The sequence below is a fragment of the Trichomycterus rosablanca genome, chromosome 2, assembly GCF_030014385.1.
Source record: "Trichomycterus rosablanca isolate fTriRos1 chromosome 2, fTriRos1.hap1, whole genome shotgun sequence".
Taxonomy (NCBI): Eukaryota; Metazoa; Chordata; class Actinopteri; order Siluriformes; family Trichomycteridae; genus Trichomycterus; species Trichomycterus rosablanca.
The window spans coordinates 2,668,233-2,684,289 of record NC_085989.1 but is presented as its reverse complement, the minus strand read 5'-3'; the positions used below and the strand labels follow the sequence as shown (position 1 = coordinate 2,684,289).

Here is a 16,057-nt window from a genome sequence, read left to right as displayed (position 1 = left end):
GCTTTAATTAATAAAATATTTGACATTACAGTTTTTGTATTCATTAATTTTTAGCATTTACTTCATTTTGCTCATGATCGGTGGGTCCAGAGCCATGCAGAACATGGGACCTGGAGATCTGGGTTCAAATCTGTCGTCCAATCACTGTGTAAGTTACCTTCGAGTGCTCTGGTTTACTCCCACATACTAAATTCATGCGGAGGGTGGACTGCATGTTCTAAATTGTCTCTAGGATTGATTAAGAGTAATATGGGTTGACCCCTTGGTGTATCCCTGCCTTCACCCCGATCCTGGCTAGGGTGGGACCGAGAACACTGGGCGCAGAACACAAACACACCCATGATACCCTGACAGTGAGCCAGCCCATCACAGGGTACCTTGAGGTAAATTACAGTAGTCAGACCACCTACTGTATGTAACTGGAATAGGAGAGGAAATCAGCTTCTTACAGACTGACTGTATGTGAGGTTCGAACCCATGCCATTCCATGCCCGACGCCATTCCAACTCTAAATCGTCCGGGCCATTGATGACACCGGGACATGGATGCAATTTTTGGATGGGCACACCCGCCCGCCACGCCCGTTTTTGACATTTCGAGATATCCGACTCTAAATCGTCCGGCCCGTTGATGACGCTCGGATTTATCAGGGGCAGTGGTAGCCTAGTGGGTAGAGCTTTGGGCTATCGAACAGAAGATTGGCGGTTCAAATCCAGGCTCTACTATGCACTATGCCACTGTTGGGTCCTTGAGCAAGGCCCTTAACCCTGTCTGCTCCAGGGGCGCCGTAAGTTGGCTGACCCTGGGCTCTGACCCCAGCCTCCAAGCAAGCTGGGATATGCGAAGAAAGAATTTCATTGTTCTGTACATCTGTATATGTATATATGACAAATAAGGTATATCTTCTAGATACAGCATTTGGATACGTGCGCCCGCCCGCTGCGCCCCAATCACACTCTCTAGTTGCTAGTTATAACTTTTAGTTCATTTTAATTCTGTGTTTGTATGATTTGTGTAAATCTTATTTATTTAAAGTATCCTCCAGACCACCCAAGAAGGATGGGCCCTGCTGAGTCTGGTTCCTCTCCAGGTTTCTTCCTGTAATTTTAAGAGAGTTTTTCCTGCCACAGTCGCCCTCGGCTTGCTCAACAGGGGTTTTTGTATCTGTCGGTCCTGGATTCTGTAAAGCTGCTTTGAGTTTGAGACAATGTCTATTGTAAAAAGCGCTATATAAATATATAAATAAATAAAGTTGACTTGACTCGACACCTCCCCACCTCTGCAGCACAGGTATGCAGGTATGCGGTACGTTGGTCACGTGATTTGACGCTCAGCGCTGGAACGTGGACAGGTCGGGACTGGATTGACGACGGGCGTGGCCAGAGTGAAAGAGGGCGTGGTCGTCTGTGCACTCAAAACTATAAACAAACATCCGTCGAGACGTTGGGAGTTGCGCCGTACTGTAGTCACGGTTAGATATCGATCGGTTCAGTGCCATAAAAGTTCAAACATACCTGTTTAAAACACTCCGAGCTGGTTATCATGCTAAACTGAGCGGGGAAGGTAAATAAGACGCCGCTGTATGAGTGAACGAGTCGGTCAGTGAGCGAGTGAACCGTCGCCCTGCTGTACTGAGGACTTTACCATGTGCAGACGCAGACTGGAGACACCATAAGGTATCGAATTTTATCCTTATTTTCTTTAATTTAATGTCTTACCTACTAAAAAAAAAAAAACATAAAAATCGCTGTTTATTAAGTTAATGTGAAAATTGTGACCGTTAAGCTTCAGTCTCGCGAGCCGCGTTTTGAAAATTTAAATTTAAATATTAACGGATAAAATCTCAGTGACGTGACTCACTATAAACGGACAACCAGATTATAAACTAGATAAATATCATAATTCAGTCTTAAAAGTGTTTTAAAACATGCTTAACATGTCCGAACGCTTTAAATCTAACTCACCCACCTGTCTGAGTGTTGAGGGTGTAGTATTCCGTTTCAAATAGTGTTCGGTACAGGGCTGGACGATATAAAAATATCAATATCGCGGTACTCGATACTAGAATACTGCTGAGGTTTAGCTTAGAGTGTCTCAACAAAACATTAAAGCAGAATTTGCAAGTGTATTTACTTTAATGTTATTTAGCAGAGACTAGGACTAGACTAAGAACTGTGACCAAATACAATCCAAGCAAATGAGGGTTAAGGGTCTTGCTCAAGAGCCCAACAGTGGTACTATTAGTCCAGTGTCTTAACCACTGAGTGGGTAGGACTGTCGCCTCACAGCAAGAAGGTTCTGTGTGGAGTTTGCATGTTCTCCCCGTGTCTGTGTGGGTTTCCTCCCACAGTCCAAAGACGTGCAAGTGAGGTGAATTGGAGACACTAAATTGTCCATGACTGTGTTTGACATTAAACCTGTCCTGTCATGAATGGAACCAAAGTATAATTATGTTAAAATCCTAATAAATAAATAACTAAATAAATAAACGTAACCACTGAGTTACCACTGCTCTATGCGTATGATACTAAAAGACAGATTTACATGATTACATTGTAATTAGTAGGTCGGTTAATTAAATTAGGTTGTTTAGTTATTCAAGTGTCACTTGAGCATAACTCACTATTACACGATGATGCACAAAAGTACCTATTTGTCCAAAAAAGATCGAAGTAATAAAAGTCTTGGTGTAAAAGTATAAGCCCACATACATTTCATTTCATTTTCGACATTCAGCAGACGCTTTTATCCAAAGCGACTTACAGTTGTGACAATATACAATCTAAGCAATTGAGGGTTAAGAGCCCTGCTCAAGGGCCCAGTAGTGGCAACCTGGCAGTGGTGGGGCTTGAACCGGCAACCTTCTGATTACTGGTCCAGTACCTTAACCGCTAGGCTACAACTGCCCTACTACATACAAAATCTCACAGTACAAAAATAGCGGTGTAGGAAGTTCTGCAATGCAAGGCCTCCTTAATCCTGTTAGTGATCATTATTGACGGTAGTTGGTGATCACAATTACCCCAATTACAAAACAGATTAGACAGTAGCAAAATGTGAATTAAACAGCCAGCGAGGATTTGCAAATCCTTTTTAACTTATTATTAATTGAAGCGTGGACTCGTCAGGCCACAGCACACATCTACAATTTGCTTTATTTAACCCTCCTGCTATGTTTTACGGGTCAAATTGACCCGTCTTAATGTTTCAGAATCTAAAAAGATTTAGTTAAAGTATTTTTTGGTATGAAACTTCATTGATTTAACTTATTAAGCCAAGCAGAAGGAGTTAATAATGTTTTGGTTTCCGACACTTTTGGATAAATAAACATGCCCTGGGTCAAATTGACGAAAAACATAACAGGAGGGTTAATCTCAGATGGGTTTGAGCCCAGAGCAGTCAGTGGCATTTCTGGATGCTGCTTTGCATTGTCGAGTCATTTGTCACTTGCTTTGTTGGAAGCAGCTACAAATGGTGTCATGTCAAGGATTTTGTCATCTGATGGGTCGAGGGTCATGGGCATGCTATATTGCTTTTAGGATTCTCTATCCTTTAAATAATGATATAACTTGTAGATGTAAACCATACAACTACATACTGTACATCTATACAATCTCTACAATTGGATGGTCTGTAAAAACCCTGAAGAAAAACAGCTGGTACTAATGGTATGTAAAGTATTAATCCACAAAAATACCCCCTAATATCTGTAAATCATAAATCATCTACAAGTAACCTAAACATGAAAAGATACTTGAAATTATACAATACCTGAAAATATAATTTCACTGGGGGGTCTTTTAGTGCAGACATCTACTGTAGGTGGTATGACCATGTTATATTGATATAAATAATCATAGTTTCATTTTCTTTATTGCCCCAGTTTGTATGACTGGTAAACTATGAATAAGAATAAATAAATGGTGTATTATACAAATGCACATCTTTCAAAAAAGATAGTCTTTCCTCATCGTAATACCTCTGAGCCCTGGGCTAATTTCTGAGGTTTATGATCTGACTAAATGTAACCTACTTCCTTCAAATCTGACATTACTTGGAACGTTAGCCTGGTTTTGCGGTACACACCCTGCACAATAGTTTTAGATCTAAGTTTTGATTATTTCCTAGTCTGTTTGTTCACTCCCACCCTAACAGTGCAGCCTTGATCTCGTCCGATCTGTCATAAACAACCGGCCCGTCCTGCTTCCTGCATCCCCATCTCGCCCATTTTTGGCATTAATTCTTTTTGTTTTTGTGTCTTGTTGATAGACCGTACTTGCTGGCATGTGAGAAGATGTGTGGTGTGTAAACCCTCATCAGCAATTGATTGGGTAGCAACTCGTATGAGCCCTAAACGATGGTCTCAAGTGAATAAATAGTTTATTGTTTACTGTAGTGCGATGAACAGATCTTTGTGATCAAGTGCACCAGACTTAATCAGCTGGTCTGCTTGTGTATTCGGCTGACTGTTAAGGAAGGAGCTGAAATAGGTTGTTAATTAGCCAGCTTTATCTGGACGGAACATAAGAGAAATGCTAAGCATAATTAAGAGTTGGTTGTCCACCACCAAAGGCACCAGATAGTTGACAGGTCTCACGATAAATACTGTAGAATAAATCCTATTCATTTAAATTATTCTCTGCTGAGTCTGGTTCCTCTCAAGGTTTTCTTGCCACTCTCGCCCTCGGTTTGCTCAAAAGGGTTTTTGGTCTGTTGGTCCTGGATTCTGTAAAGTTGCTTTGAGACACTGTACATTGTTAACAGCGCTATACAAATAAATTTGACCCTGTTTTCTTCATGATCACTTGTACAGCCGGGCACGTATGCAACGTTTAATCATGAAAGCATTGGTGCTAGAATGCACCGTAGAACATACAGATGTTGAAAGACCTGCTGGTAATGTCCTGGTACCAGTTAACCTAGGACTTCTGGTATTGATTATTCTTCTTTCACCTTTCCTTGTCTAACAGAATAGCCAATCATGCGTCGCTTCAGTTCAGAGGGAAATCTTTTGGGCATGGACCTCCTGTCCTGGAAGCGCGACAACCCCCCCGATGAAATAAAAGAATTAGATACACATGGCGAGGACGAAATGGACACGGGCGCGTCCTCTCTGCCGTCCACGCCGATCATCTGCGTGAACGCCGGAACCAGACCAGGAAAGGAGCTCCGTAAGGAGGTCAGCATGAGTGTGGAGAACCTTTCAGACCTGGACAAGTCATCTGGTTTGCTCAAGGTCACCTCGCTCAACGATAGCTTCAAAGCGTACAGTGACAGTCAGCTGGCAGGAGGCACCAACAGCAGCACGGAGAGCATGGAGAAAGACGAGGTTCCATCTCCGCCCTCGAAATCGTCTCCTACCCTCAACCCCTTCTGCTTCAACGCAGGGACTCACCACCATCGCGATCAAGTCAAAGCCAAGCTCTCCTCAGCCAAGTTGCATCTTAAGAGTCTATTTGGGCAGGTAATATAAAATAGGAGTTTTTACCTGTATTTCATTGTGGTTTAAATCCCAACGACACTGTACCTGCTATCAACCATAGTAGGGGTAGTATTCTTCTAATGTATATTTATATTCTTTATGCATTTTCTCCCCTTTTTCTCCATTTTTAGCGCGTCCAATTGCCCGTTTACGTCGCGCTTCCTCTCCACCAATGCCGATCCCCGCTCTGATTGAGGAGAACGAAGCTAACCCACGCCCCCTCCGACACGTGGGCAGCAGCCGTATGCATCTCATCACCTACACTTTGACGAGTGCAGTGCAGCTCAGCACTGTGTACGGAGAGACACACCCTGAGAGCACTCTTTCCTCACCTCTGTGCAGGCGCCATCAATCAGCCAGCAGAGGTCGTAATTGCACCAGTCATGGGAGAGAGAGCCCATCCGGCTTAGCCCCGCCCATATCTGAACAACAGGCCAATCGTCGTTCATGTGGCCGCTCGGCCTCAGCCGGCAGGCAGAGCCGAGATTCGATACGATGTATTCGAGATCCCGGCTCCGGTTCCAGCGTGAGTGTTTACCGCTGCGCCACCTGAGCGGCCTGGGGGGTAGTATTCTGATCTTCTGAACCTTTTAAATTGTCTTTCAAATGTCTCGAATTATTAAACCTTTGCATAAATATGAGGACTGTACTGAAATGTCACTATATTGCCAAAAGTATTCGCTCGCCTGACTTCACACGTATATGAACTAGAGTTCAGCCTGAAAAACTTACCATATAGAAGCACTTTGTAGTTGTACAATTACTGACTGTAGTCCATCTGTAGTCCATCTAGAAGATGACGACTCTCTACACCTTCATCAGCGGTCACAGGACGCTGTCCACGGGGCGCTGTCGGCTGGATGTTTTTGGTTGGTGGACTATTCTCAGTCCAGCAGTGACAGTGAGGTGTTCAAAAACTCCAGCACAACACACACTAACACACCACCACCATGTCAGTGTCACTGCAGTGCTGAGAATGATCCACCACCTGACCATGGGGGTCCTGACCATTGAAGAACAGGGTGAACGCAGGCTAAAAAGGTATGTAGAGAAACAGATGGACTACAGTCAGTAATTGTAGAACTACAAAGTGCTTCTTTATGGTAAGTTTTTCAGGATGAACTCAAGTTCATATGCGTGTGAAGGCAGGTGAGCGAATACTTTCGATTCACCAATGATTTACCCACCAAGAGCAACAACTCCTTTCCAACGTTGCCGTGACACGCGTGTCTTTTATAAGTGTATGTAAACCTTTGAGCTTGATTATATATATTGTATCAGGGAAGCTATAGCGTATCTACTATAGCAGCTCTACCGTGGGCTGATTTACATGCTTGATTGCACAATATGTATGTATATCGTCATACAGCCCAACCCTAAAGCTCAGTTAATATCAGCTCTAGTGACCACGCAACATGTCGGATCGGTCTTTAGTCTGTGACTAACCTTTAACAGACAAGCCTATAAAGATGCAGTCTGTGTGTCTATATGGAAGCCATTCCCAACACAGAACCACCATTAGCAAATAAAATGATTAGTGGTGTCCTGACTCAACACGGGAGCCCTGGGTCACCGGTTAATCTGTTAGTCATTAACAGCTCTAATCCCATGTTCATCGGTCTGATGTTTGGATCTTTTTATATCATTTTATCCCAAATAGTCTGTACTGACACGTACATTGCTTGGTTTATTACTAGGCATTTTCTGAAGCCAGCCAGTTTTTTTTGGTTTGCGCTTGCATCAGTGGCAGATTCGGCTCACACTTTGCGTTTCCCTCCTGGGATCTTGTTTGTTGAGACATTCTACTGCAGTAAGTGAACTTTAGAGAAAAAAAACAACCACGTGCAGGACTTATTTTCACCGACGTTCTGATGGTACGTCGCCGACACTGCCGCCTCTCTAATCATGATGCATTTGGCAAGGAACCAGATACATCCAAGAGTAAACATTCAAAACGGCCACTTCTTCATGATTTACTCCCCAAGGCTTCTGGTTTATCCTTTAAGACTTTACACGACTTGCCTATTTCTAACGCTTTAGACCCGAAATTTATGCGGTTTACTTTTATTTCCAATCAGACAAGAAAATAGAAGCACTTTTATGATGAAGTCCTGTCATTAAATTAAACCTTAAAGTTATAAAATGTAAAATAGGCTCTTAAGTAAACGAGTGCATGGCCTCTTTGGCTCAGAGTTTTATTTACTTTGTAGAATTTACAGTTTATTCCTGGTGCTCGAGTACAGTTATTCATGCTGACACCGAACACACACAAACTTGTAAACAAAATGTATTCCCAAAATATGGATATGTGTATGGTCTGCACTGCATAGCAACGTCATAGAAACCGCTGGAGCAGTTTAGGGGTGTCTTTTGAAAGGAAATTGTATCATCAATTAAAACTGTTGATTTTTACATACACAGCCTGGGCTAGTCAGTGACATTTTTCGTAAGATTTAAGTGTTTAACAAAGATTTAAATACTGTTTTTAATTTCTATTTGACATTTATAGATGTAGATTTATAGATTTGTGTGACATACAGAGGATACAGAGGGCGAATGATGATTCGTGAACCTAGACTTTGGGGGGACGCCTGACGGGAGACACCAAAAATAATCAACCCTTCACCGCTGACTAAGGACATACGCCCCCTCCGACACGTACAGTCAGTACAGACTGCATTTTTCACCTGCACGAGTCGAGTTCGTACACTGACGGGCACTGTGTACGGAGGGCCACGCCCCCATCAGCATTATTCCTCAGCCCTGTGCAGGCGACCTACGATCCGACTTTTTTACCCTCTAACCCTGAACAACAGCCAATCGTTGTTCATGCTGCCGCCCAGCCCTGTCGGAAAGGCTGAGCTGAGATTCGATACGATGTACTCGAAACCCCGACTCTGGTGCGCTAGGGTACTTTACCACTGCGCCACCTGAGCAGCATTATTTGGCATTTATTGTTAATTAATTACGTAAATAAATGCGCTTCAGTTATAATAATCTTTATTTTCGTTGCTCAGGTGGCGCAGCGGTAAAACACGCCATCATACCAGAGCTGCCATTTCGAACTCGTCGGTTCAAAACTCGGGCTGGGCGCCTACATGAACGACGATCGTCTGTTGTTCATACAGGGTGGGAAGTCGCACAGGGACCTCATAACTGATGCAATTACGACATCTACTGGCTGGTTGATGTCGAGAAATAATGCGTTGATCGTACGCAAAGCTGATCCACATATGAACTCGCCTCGTGCAGGTGAAAAGATGCAGTCGGCTACCGCACACGTGTCGGAGGGGGCGTCACGGCTCTCCTCAATCAGAAGTGGAGATCAACATCAGTAGAGAGGAAGCGTAATGCAATGGGGTAATTGGATACGACTAGATTGGGATGGAGATTGGGAACTTTGTTTAGTATAACGTGTCCAGTCGTGGTCGATGAAAATATATATATACTGTATATATATTTAGTGTATAATTTTCGGCACTATTATTTGTATATTACAATATTTGAACACCTTTAAAGTTGTACCTTGACGTGACCGATAGTTCTCCAGATATGCTGTTAAATTTGACCTGATTTGCTTTCGTTTTTACAGAGTCCAAACTCCTCCAATTCCAACCTCACAACACCATCGCCGCCGCCGGAGAACAGAGAAACCAGGTACGATCAGATCGAGAGTTAAATACAGAACCCAGGCGTGCTGTGATCACAGTCTCTGCTCAAGCTATTGTAAACGATCTCTCTCAGTCCATTATGCTACCTGCTAGTGTGTGGGTGTGGCTGTTGGCACAGGTCCATTTAAACCATGTCCTGTTCTCATCACCTTTGATCTTTGGTCTTTGTTTTTTTAGCTTCCATGATTCGTTCTACTACTTTCTCAGGTCTTTCTTTTCGTATCAGGGTAACTGTGTTGTTTCTTATGTGTGCAGTGCTAAAGAGAAACGCTCTCGCTTTGTGAAGCAGTGGAGCGAGGTGGGTCATGCAAAGACCCGACTCAGTAAAGCGGAGATGGAGAAGTGGGCCGAGTCGCTGGACGCTGTGCTGGACAGCAGAGGTAAAGTCTCTATTTTTATTGCTTTCTAATCAATCTGAATGGACTTTTAAAAGCCAGGAGCATTTATAGTTTATTAGAACAGTAAATAGTTCTTATTCTTATTCAGAACATGAAAATAGAAGATCAGATATTTTAACAATTATAGATGTTGTAGTGCAGACAATTATAGAGTTGCAGCAGAACTTGAAGTCCAAACTTTATGAGAAAAGGGATTTTAATAGGCGCTCAGGTGACACCGCAGTAAATTACGATAACCCACTACTGCCGGTATCCAGGGTTCAAGTCCCCAGCTGTGTGTACACTTTCATGTCTTTGTACTGTGGGAAGAAAACCGGAGCTCCCGTAGGAAACCCACACGGAGAGAACATGCAAACTCCGGAAGGACACGAACCGCTCCTCCTGGGAATCGAACCCAGGACCTTCTTGCTGTGAGGCGACGGTCCTATTCACTCCTGTGTGGGACCCCACTTGCACGTCTTTGTACTGTGGGAGGAAACCGGAGCTCCCGGAGGAAACCCAGAGGGACACGGGGGGACAGAAAGGACACGGACCTGCCTCCACCTGGGAATCGAACCCAGGGTCTTTTTTGTGAGGTGACAGTGCTACCCACTCCTGTCTGGGATGGCTGGACGTGGTGGTAAAACCTGAAAACGAAAGTATTCTTAATCAGCAGTGATGATCTTAGTAGTGATCTGATGTACATTACTGTTTTTCTAAGAATAGAATCTGACACTTTGGCTGGTGTAACCGGTTGTGATGGGTAACTGATTGGGTTTTGCTTATAGTAAATAGTTGCGCGAGTTCTATTTAAATCTGAATCCTTGAGTGTGAGTTCATCTGTAACGTGAGCCGTTTCATTTAGCCAGATTTAATCCTCGCTGTACTTCCTCCTGACATTGTCGCTGTTTTGGTATAACCGGTTGTCCTTTGTAAGGTTTTAAGCCTTTCAGTGTGGCATTATAATTTATTTAGGACGTCATTGTTCGCTCTACTGACTGACAGTAAAGACTTAAAAAATATATATTCAGGGTAAAACCTCAGTAGACATTTACCCCTCCAGCTACGTTCCGGTTCACAAACGTGATTTTGAACCGGTTCCGTGTGTTTCCACCGATAAAAAGAGGTTCCACAGAGAGAACTAGCGTCTAATCTGGCACCACAGAATACTCAGTTTTTCAGCGCGAACCGTGACGTCATCTGTGGGAGACAAATGAAGCGTTTCTGTGTCGTATTTTTAGTACCTTAAGCCACGTTACGCTTTATTTAGGTAAAGCTTTTTGCGTATTCAGAACCCCGAGCTGCATAAACACACGTGAAGTGAATCCAGCTAAACACAGATACACGTATTGTTGTATTGTGGTTATTTCACACAGATGGATGTTCGTATCGTGGAACTTTAGTGACGTTTTATCGCTCAAGTCGAGCGCTGAGCAAATCGGCTATTTTGCGGCGAGGGTCGCGGTGAGAGCGAAGCACAGAACGCTTCTCACGTCAGCGAACTAAAGAAAACAACAACTGCGACACACACGTCTACGTCTTCTTATCACCAAGAGTTGATCGAAGCTTTTTGCATAAAACGAACATCTGTAACAACAGCACAAATCCCCACAGATAATCTACACACTCAGTAACCATCATGATCAGAACACTCTTTACTTTCTTTATGTAACGCCCACCGTTGATGACGCAGGCTTGGTTCCCAAAAACAGTTGGAAACGCAGGTCGGTTCTCTACAGAACCGGTTCAAGAACCAGAGTTCATTTGGTGGAAAAGCGCTAATTGTGGAACAGCAGTGGAAGCTCAGTGGTTAAGGTTCTGAATCAGTGATAAGAAGGTTGTTTATTCGAATCCCACCTCTGTCAAGTTGCTACTGTTGGGTCCCTGAGCAAGGCCCTTAGCCCTCACAGTAACAGCCGAGAGTCGCTTTGGATAATAAATGCAGGGGGTGATTTTAGGGGCATTTTGGGTACAGAAGCGGTGCTTTGCTGTACCCTACTGTATGATGTATTAGCCAACTTTTCCACCATAAAGCGTTAAATCCAACTATTAACCTTTCTGACCGATCAACAAATAAATACGACTGATCACGACTGGTCAAAAACCTTCTAGCAAAGTTATGTAGCCCAGTGTGATTTGTTGTTTCTCTATTTTAAACTAGGCAGAAGATATTTTCATTCATTTATACAGTTTATTAATACATTTATTCAGATGTGGTGTTACCGTACCCACACTAGCAAGCGACACAGCGACAGCTTGAGCATGAACTCCAGTGTGGAACCGTAACGTGTAGCCTGTAAAACCCCAGTGTGATGTAACGCGTTTGCAAAACCCGTTTCCCTTCCTCTCTCCACCCGTGATTATTTTTATCCTCTTTAAAAGATGTTGCATCAGCACGGCAAGTGGTTAACATGAAGGAAACGCATCAGAACGAACACGACTAAGTTCCCCCTCAGTCCCCACAGAGACCATCTAGCGATGAGTCCGTTAACCTTCTCGTCCTCTGTTTCTGTCAGTGGGCGTGTCCGTGTTCCAAGCATTCCTGCGCTCCGAGTTCAGCGAGGAGAACCTGCAGTTCTACCAAGCCTGCGAGCAGTACAGACATTCGTCCACCACCTTCACCCTGCAGCGGCGGGCCAAGGAGATCGGCGCCACCTACATACAGGAAGGGGCTCAGCGAGAGGTGGGTCTGCTCAGACGGACACACGACACAGTATCACTGCTCCCGCTTTCTCCACGTGTCTACACATTTACACCAAACCACCTCCTCGTTTCTACACTCACTGTCCATTTTATCAGCTCCACTTACCATATAGAAGCACTTTGTAGTTCTACAATTACTGACTGTAGTCCATCTGTTTCTCTGCATGCCCCCTTTCATGCTGGTCTTCAATGGTCAGGACCCCTCACAGGACCACCCCAGAGCAGGTATTATTTAGGTGGTGGATCATTCTCAGCACTGCACTGACACTGACATGGTGGTGGTGTGTTAGTGTGTGTTGTGCTGGTATGAGTGGATCAGACACAGCAGCGCTGTCACTGCTGGACTGAGAATAGTCCACCAACCAAAAACATCCAGCCAGCAGCGCCCCGTGTGCAGCGTCCTGTGACCACTGATGAAGGTCTAGAAGATGACCGACTCAAACAGCAGCAATAGACGAGCGATCGTCTCTGACTTTACATCTACAAGGTGGACCGACTAGGTAGGAGTGTCTGATAGAGTGGACAGTGAGTGGACACGGTGTTTAAAAACTCCAGCAGCGCCGCTGTGTCTGATCCACTCATACCAGCACAACACACACCAACACACCACTAAATAATACCTGCTCTGTGGTGGTCCTGTGGGGGTCCTGACCATTGAAGAACAGCATGAAAGGGGGCTAACAAAGCATGCAGAGAAACAGATGGACTACAGTCAGTAATTGTAGAACTACAAAGTGCTTCTATATGGTAGGTGGAGCTGATAAAATGGACAGTGAGTGTAGAAACAATATGTTATGGTTGATCGGTGTATTTTACAAGTCTCTGGAACATTTGTCATGCATTCAGTCATGTACTGTTCTTGTGGTGTACACTACGTCATCACATGTAGATACCTCACAGTTTCTTCTTTCCTCCAAATTGCTGGGCTGTGTCCTATTGGTCATTTTATTCATGTCACATTGCACGGTAGGTGCTGATCGGCTAAATGAAACACGTCCCAGCGCTCATCATGTTTCTCCACTCGTGTTTTTAAGTTTTTACACACACACACACACACACACACACACACACACGAGTCCATATCTTCAACTCTGCCTCTCGTCTCTTTCAGGTAAATTTGGACAGTAAGACACGTGAACTAACGCTGCAGCTGCTCAAGGCGCCTTCCCACAATTCTTTGTGTCACGCGCAGAAACGCATCCGCTCGCTACTGGAATTTGACTGTTACCCTCGCTTCCTCCAGTCCAACGTTTACCTCAAACTGCTCGAGGACGCTCACTAGGAACGGCCGTGGGAGGCCAGGTCGCTTCATCAACCGACCGACGGAGCCTCGTGTGCAAAAAAAAAACCTGCCGGACGCTCAGGTGGTGCCGATTCGGTCAGACAGACTCTTGCTTCTGTTGGTTAGATGGATTAAAAACAATGAATAATCGATGGAATGTGTAAAACACAGAGTCCCGCCTCGAGCTGCGATTTATTACTTTATTATTGTATTAATGATTCTGGCTGAAACGAAACAAAACCGAGTCCGCAGCCAGTCGGCTAAGTCGTGTCGTTTTCTTTTGTAGTTTTGCACTGAAGCTACGAGTCCAATGTAGCAAACGAGTAGTAAAAGTGTGTGGCGCCTCACACTGTATCCAAGTCCTGAAATAATACACAATGAGCAGCATTCAGTGGCGTCCAAGGTTAGTTCTCCATTTTTGGCAGCAGCATGTTTCTAGTATTTTTTAGAGGTGGACACAATATCAGAAATATATCACAATATATCTATTCCAAGGAGCTGATAAGGAGAAGGACTCCTTAATACTCATCAATACTTGGAATGATTCCTTACATGTTCTAGATAAATAAATTGTTGTGGGATGTTGGAGCATTTTCCTAAATAAAAAATAGTAATAATAAATTGGACATTTAAGGGATGAAGGAGGTGTGCTCCTATTGGTCTGCCCTTCGGACCGTCCTATAAAAGTTCACTCTCTTTCTAATTCATTGTTTTAACCGCTTATCCAATCAGGGTTGGGGGGAGGGGTGCTGGAGCCTATCCCAGCTTTTCGATGGACGCAAGGCACACAGTGCCATTCACCTATAGGGCAATTCAGTGTCTCCAATTAACCTGACTGCATGTTTTTGGACCGCGGGAGGAAACCCACGCAGACATGGGAGAACATGCAAACTCCGCACAGAAAGGACCCGGACCGCCCCGACCTGGGGATCGAACCCAGGACCTTCTTGCTGTGAGGCGACAGTGCCACCCACCGAGCAACCGTGCCGCCCTGTAAAAGTTCGGTGACGTTTAAATTTGGGGATTGGAGAGTCCCGGAATGAGCTTGACCTCATTCTGGCGTTCAGAAAGCATCTAATCTTGTAAATTGATTAATAATTATCTGTTATATGATCATGCAAAGCAGTAATTTTGCAAGGCGAAAGCACACGAATATAAGAAACATGGTGAACGTCAGACTGTTTGTTGCACCCAATGTTTGGCCTTATTGGAGCTCTGTTAGTTGACTTCACGTGTGACAGTGCTAATAGTCCGAGTTCTATTGCTATTAAATGACGGTCAACCAATCAGACTCACCTGTTCTGTGTTTGTAATTTAATGTCGAGCTTGTTTTGTGGCGTTTCCATTATTGTGTCCACAGCCCACCAGGTAACATGCTGTTTTTAATGGTCAGTAATAAATCACGTTGCAGCAAATTCAGATCCTTCTCGGTCAGCCCAAGCATCAATCGTAATACTTGTTAAGGTGTGCGTGGTTTTAAGGTTTTAGGTCATTTAGGGAAACATTAATGATGCAGATTTATCACACACCCACTATTTGAATGTGATGTTAAAATAGAACCGATTGGCTGTTTAGACGAATGGAAAAATGCTGATGTCGTCTCACGCTGTGGTGCATCTTTATTCAGCAAAACCACCCCTATTAGTCCGGCGCTCGCCGGAGTGCACACACTCCTCTGTAATTATTACCTAGAAGCGTAGGCGAGTTTAGCACCCATCACGCTTCACTGAGCAGGAGCAGAACAGCACGCTCACAGAGCAGCGCAACTCGCCAGGACAGATCGGCCTCGCCTCTCACGGGGTCAGAACTCGCTATGAAATACAGCTGCACTCGCAGGAATTCCTTCCTACCCGATTCACCGAGTCTGTTCGGTGGCTCGTAAAGCGACCGAAGGCACCGGGCTTGTGTACAGAATCTCTCTGTGTTGTTTATACATACATCTGTTCAAGCTGTACGGAAATAAATCACGTTTTATATTGTTTCTGACTCCTGAACGTTTATAGGACCAGAGCAGTCTTTCCAAAGTCGTATTTTATCTTCTTCTCTCTGTCCGACTCCTGTAGAGAGTGAAACGCAGCAGCAGTCTTGCAGAAACACACATGAGTGTTAGTCAGGGATTTTTACTTACAAGGACATCCAGTTGGCTATTGCCTGGAAATGTTGAGACTGGTCAGTTCCATCTGGATGAATACTCATTTTATTACTGAACTGACCAATGTTTTTCCCAATCTAGTCATTTATAATTCCCTATTACGATTCCTCTGCTGCATGCACCGCCCCCACTCCGGTCGAGGACAGACACGGTCATTCACCTTCCCTCTTTAACATGCTTTGCTCCCTGCGAATCCATCACCACTTGTAACTGCAATGACGAGAAACCCTATTTGACCATCCCTCCTTCAGACACGGCTATTTGTGTCTGATAAGTGCCTGGCCAGGCCAGTATCACCACTGAGATTCGAACTCCGCAGCGGTGAGCTAAAATATTAAGGCGTCTTAATTCTTAATGATAGAATTTTCAGATTCATCAGTTCACAAGGTT

General features: G+C 44.2%; 1 protein-coding gene across 1 annotated transcript; it reads left to right on the top strand.

Moving 5' to 3' along the window:
• Window positions 1-1,427: 1,427 nt before the first annotated feature.
• On the top strand, window positions 1,428-15,494 carry si:ch211-152p11.4 (regulator of G-protein signaling rgs-7). The gene is made up of 6 exons (XM_062989531.1): window positions 1,428-1,676; window positions 4,971-5,464; window positions 9,075-9,139; window positions 9,409-9,533; window positions 12,047-12,213; window positions 13,345-15,494. The coding sequence occupies exons 2-6, from the start codon at window positions 4,982-4,984 to the stop codon at window positions 13,513-13,515; spliced, it is 1,011 nt and encodes a 336-aa protein (XP_062845601.1). The 5' UTR covers window positions 1,428-1,676; window positions 4,971-4,981; the 3' UTR covers window positions 13,516-15,494.
• The last annotated feature ends 563 nt before the right edge of the window (window positions 15,495-16,057 follow it).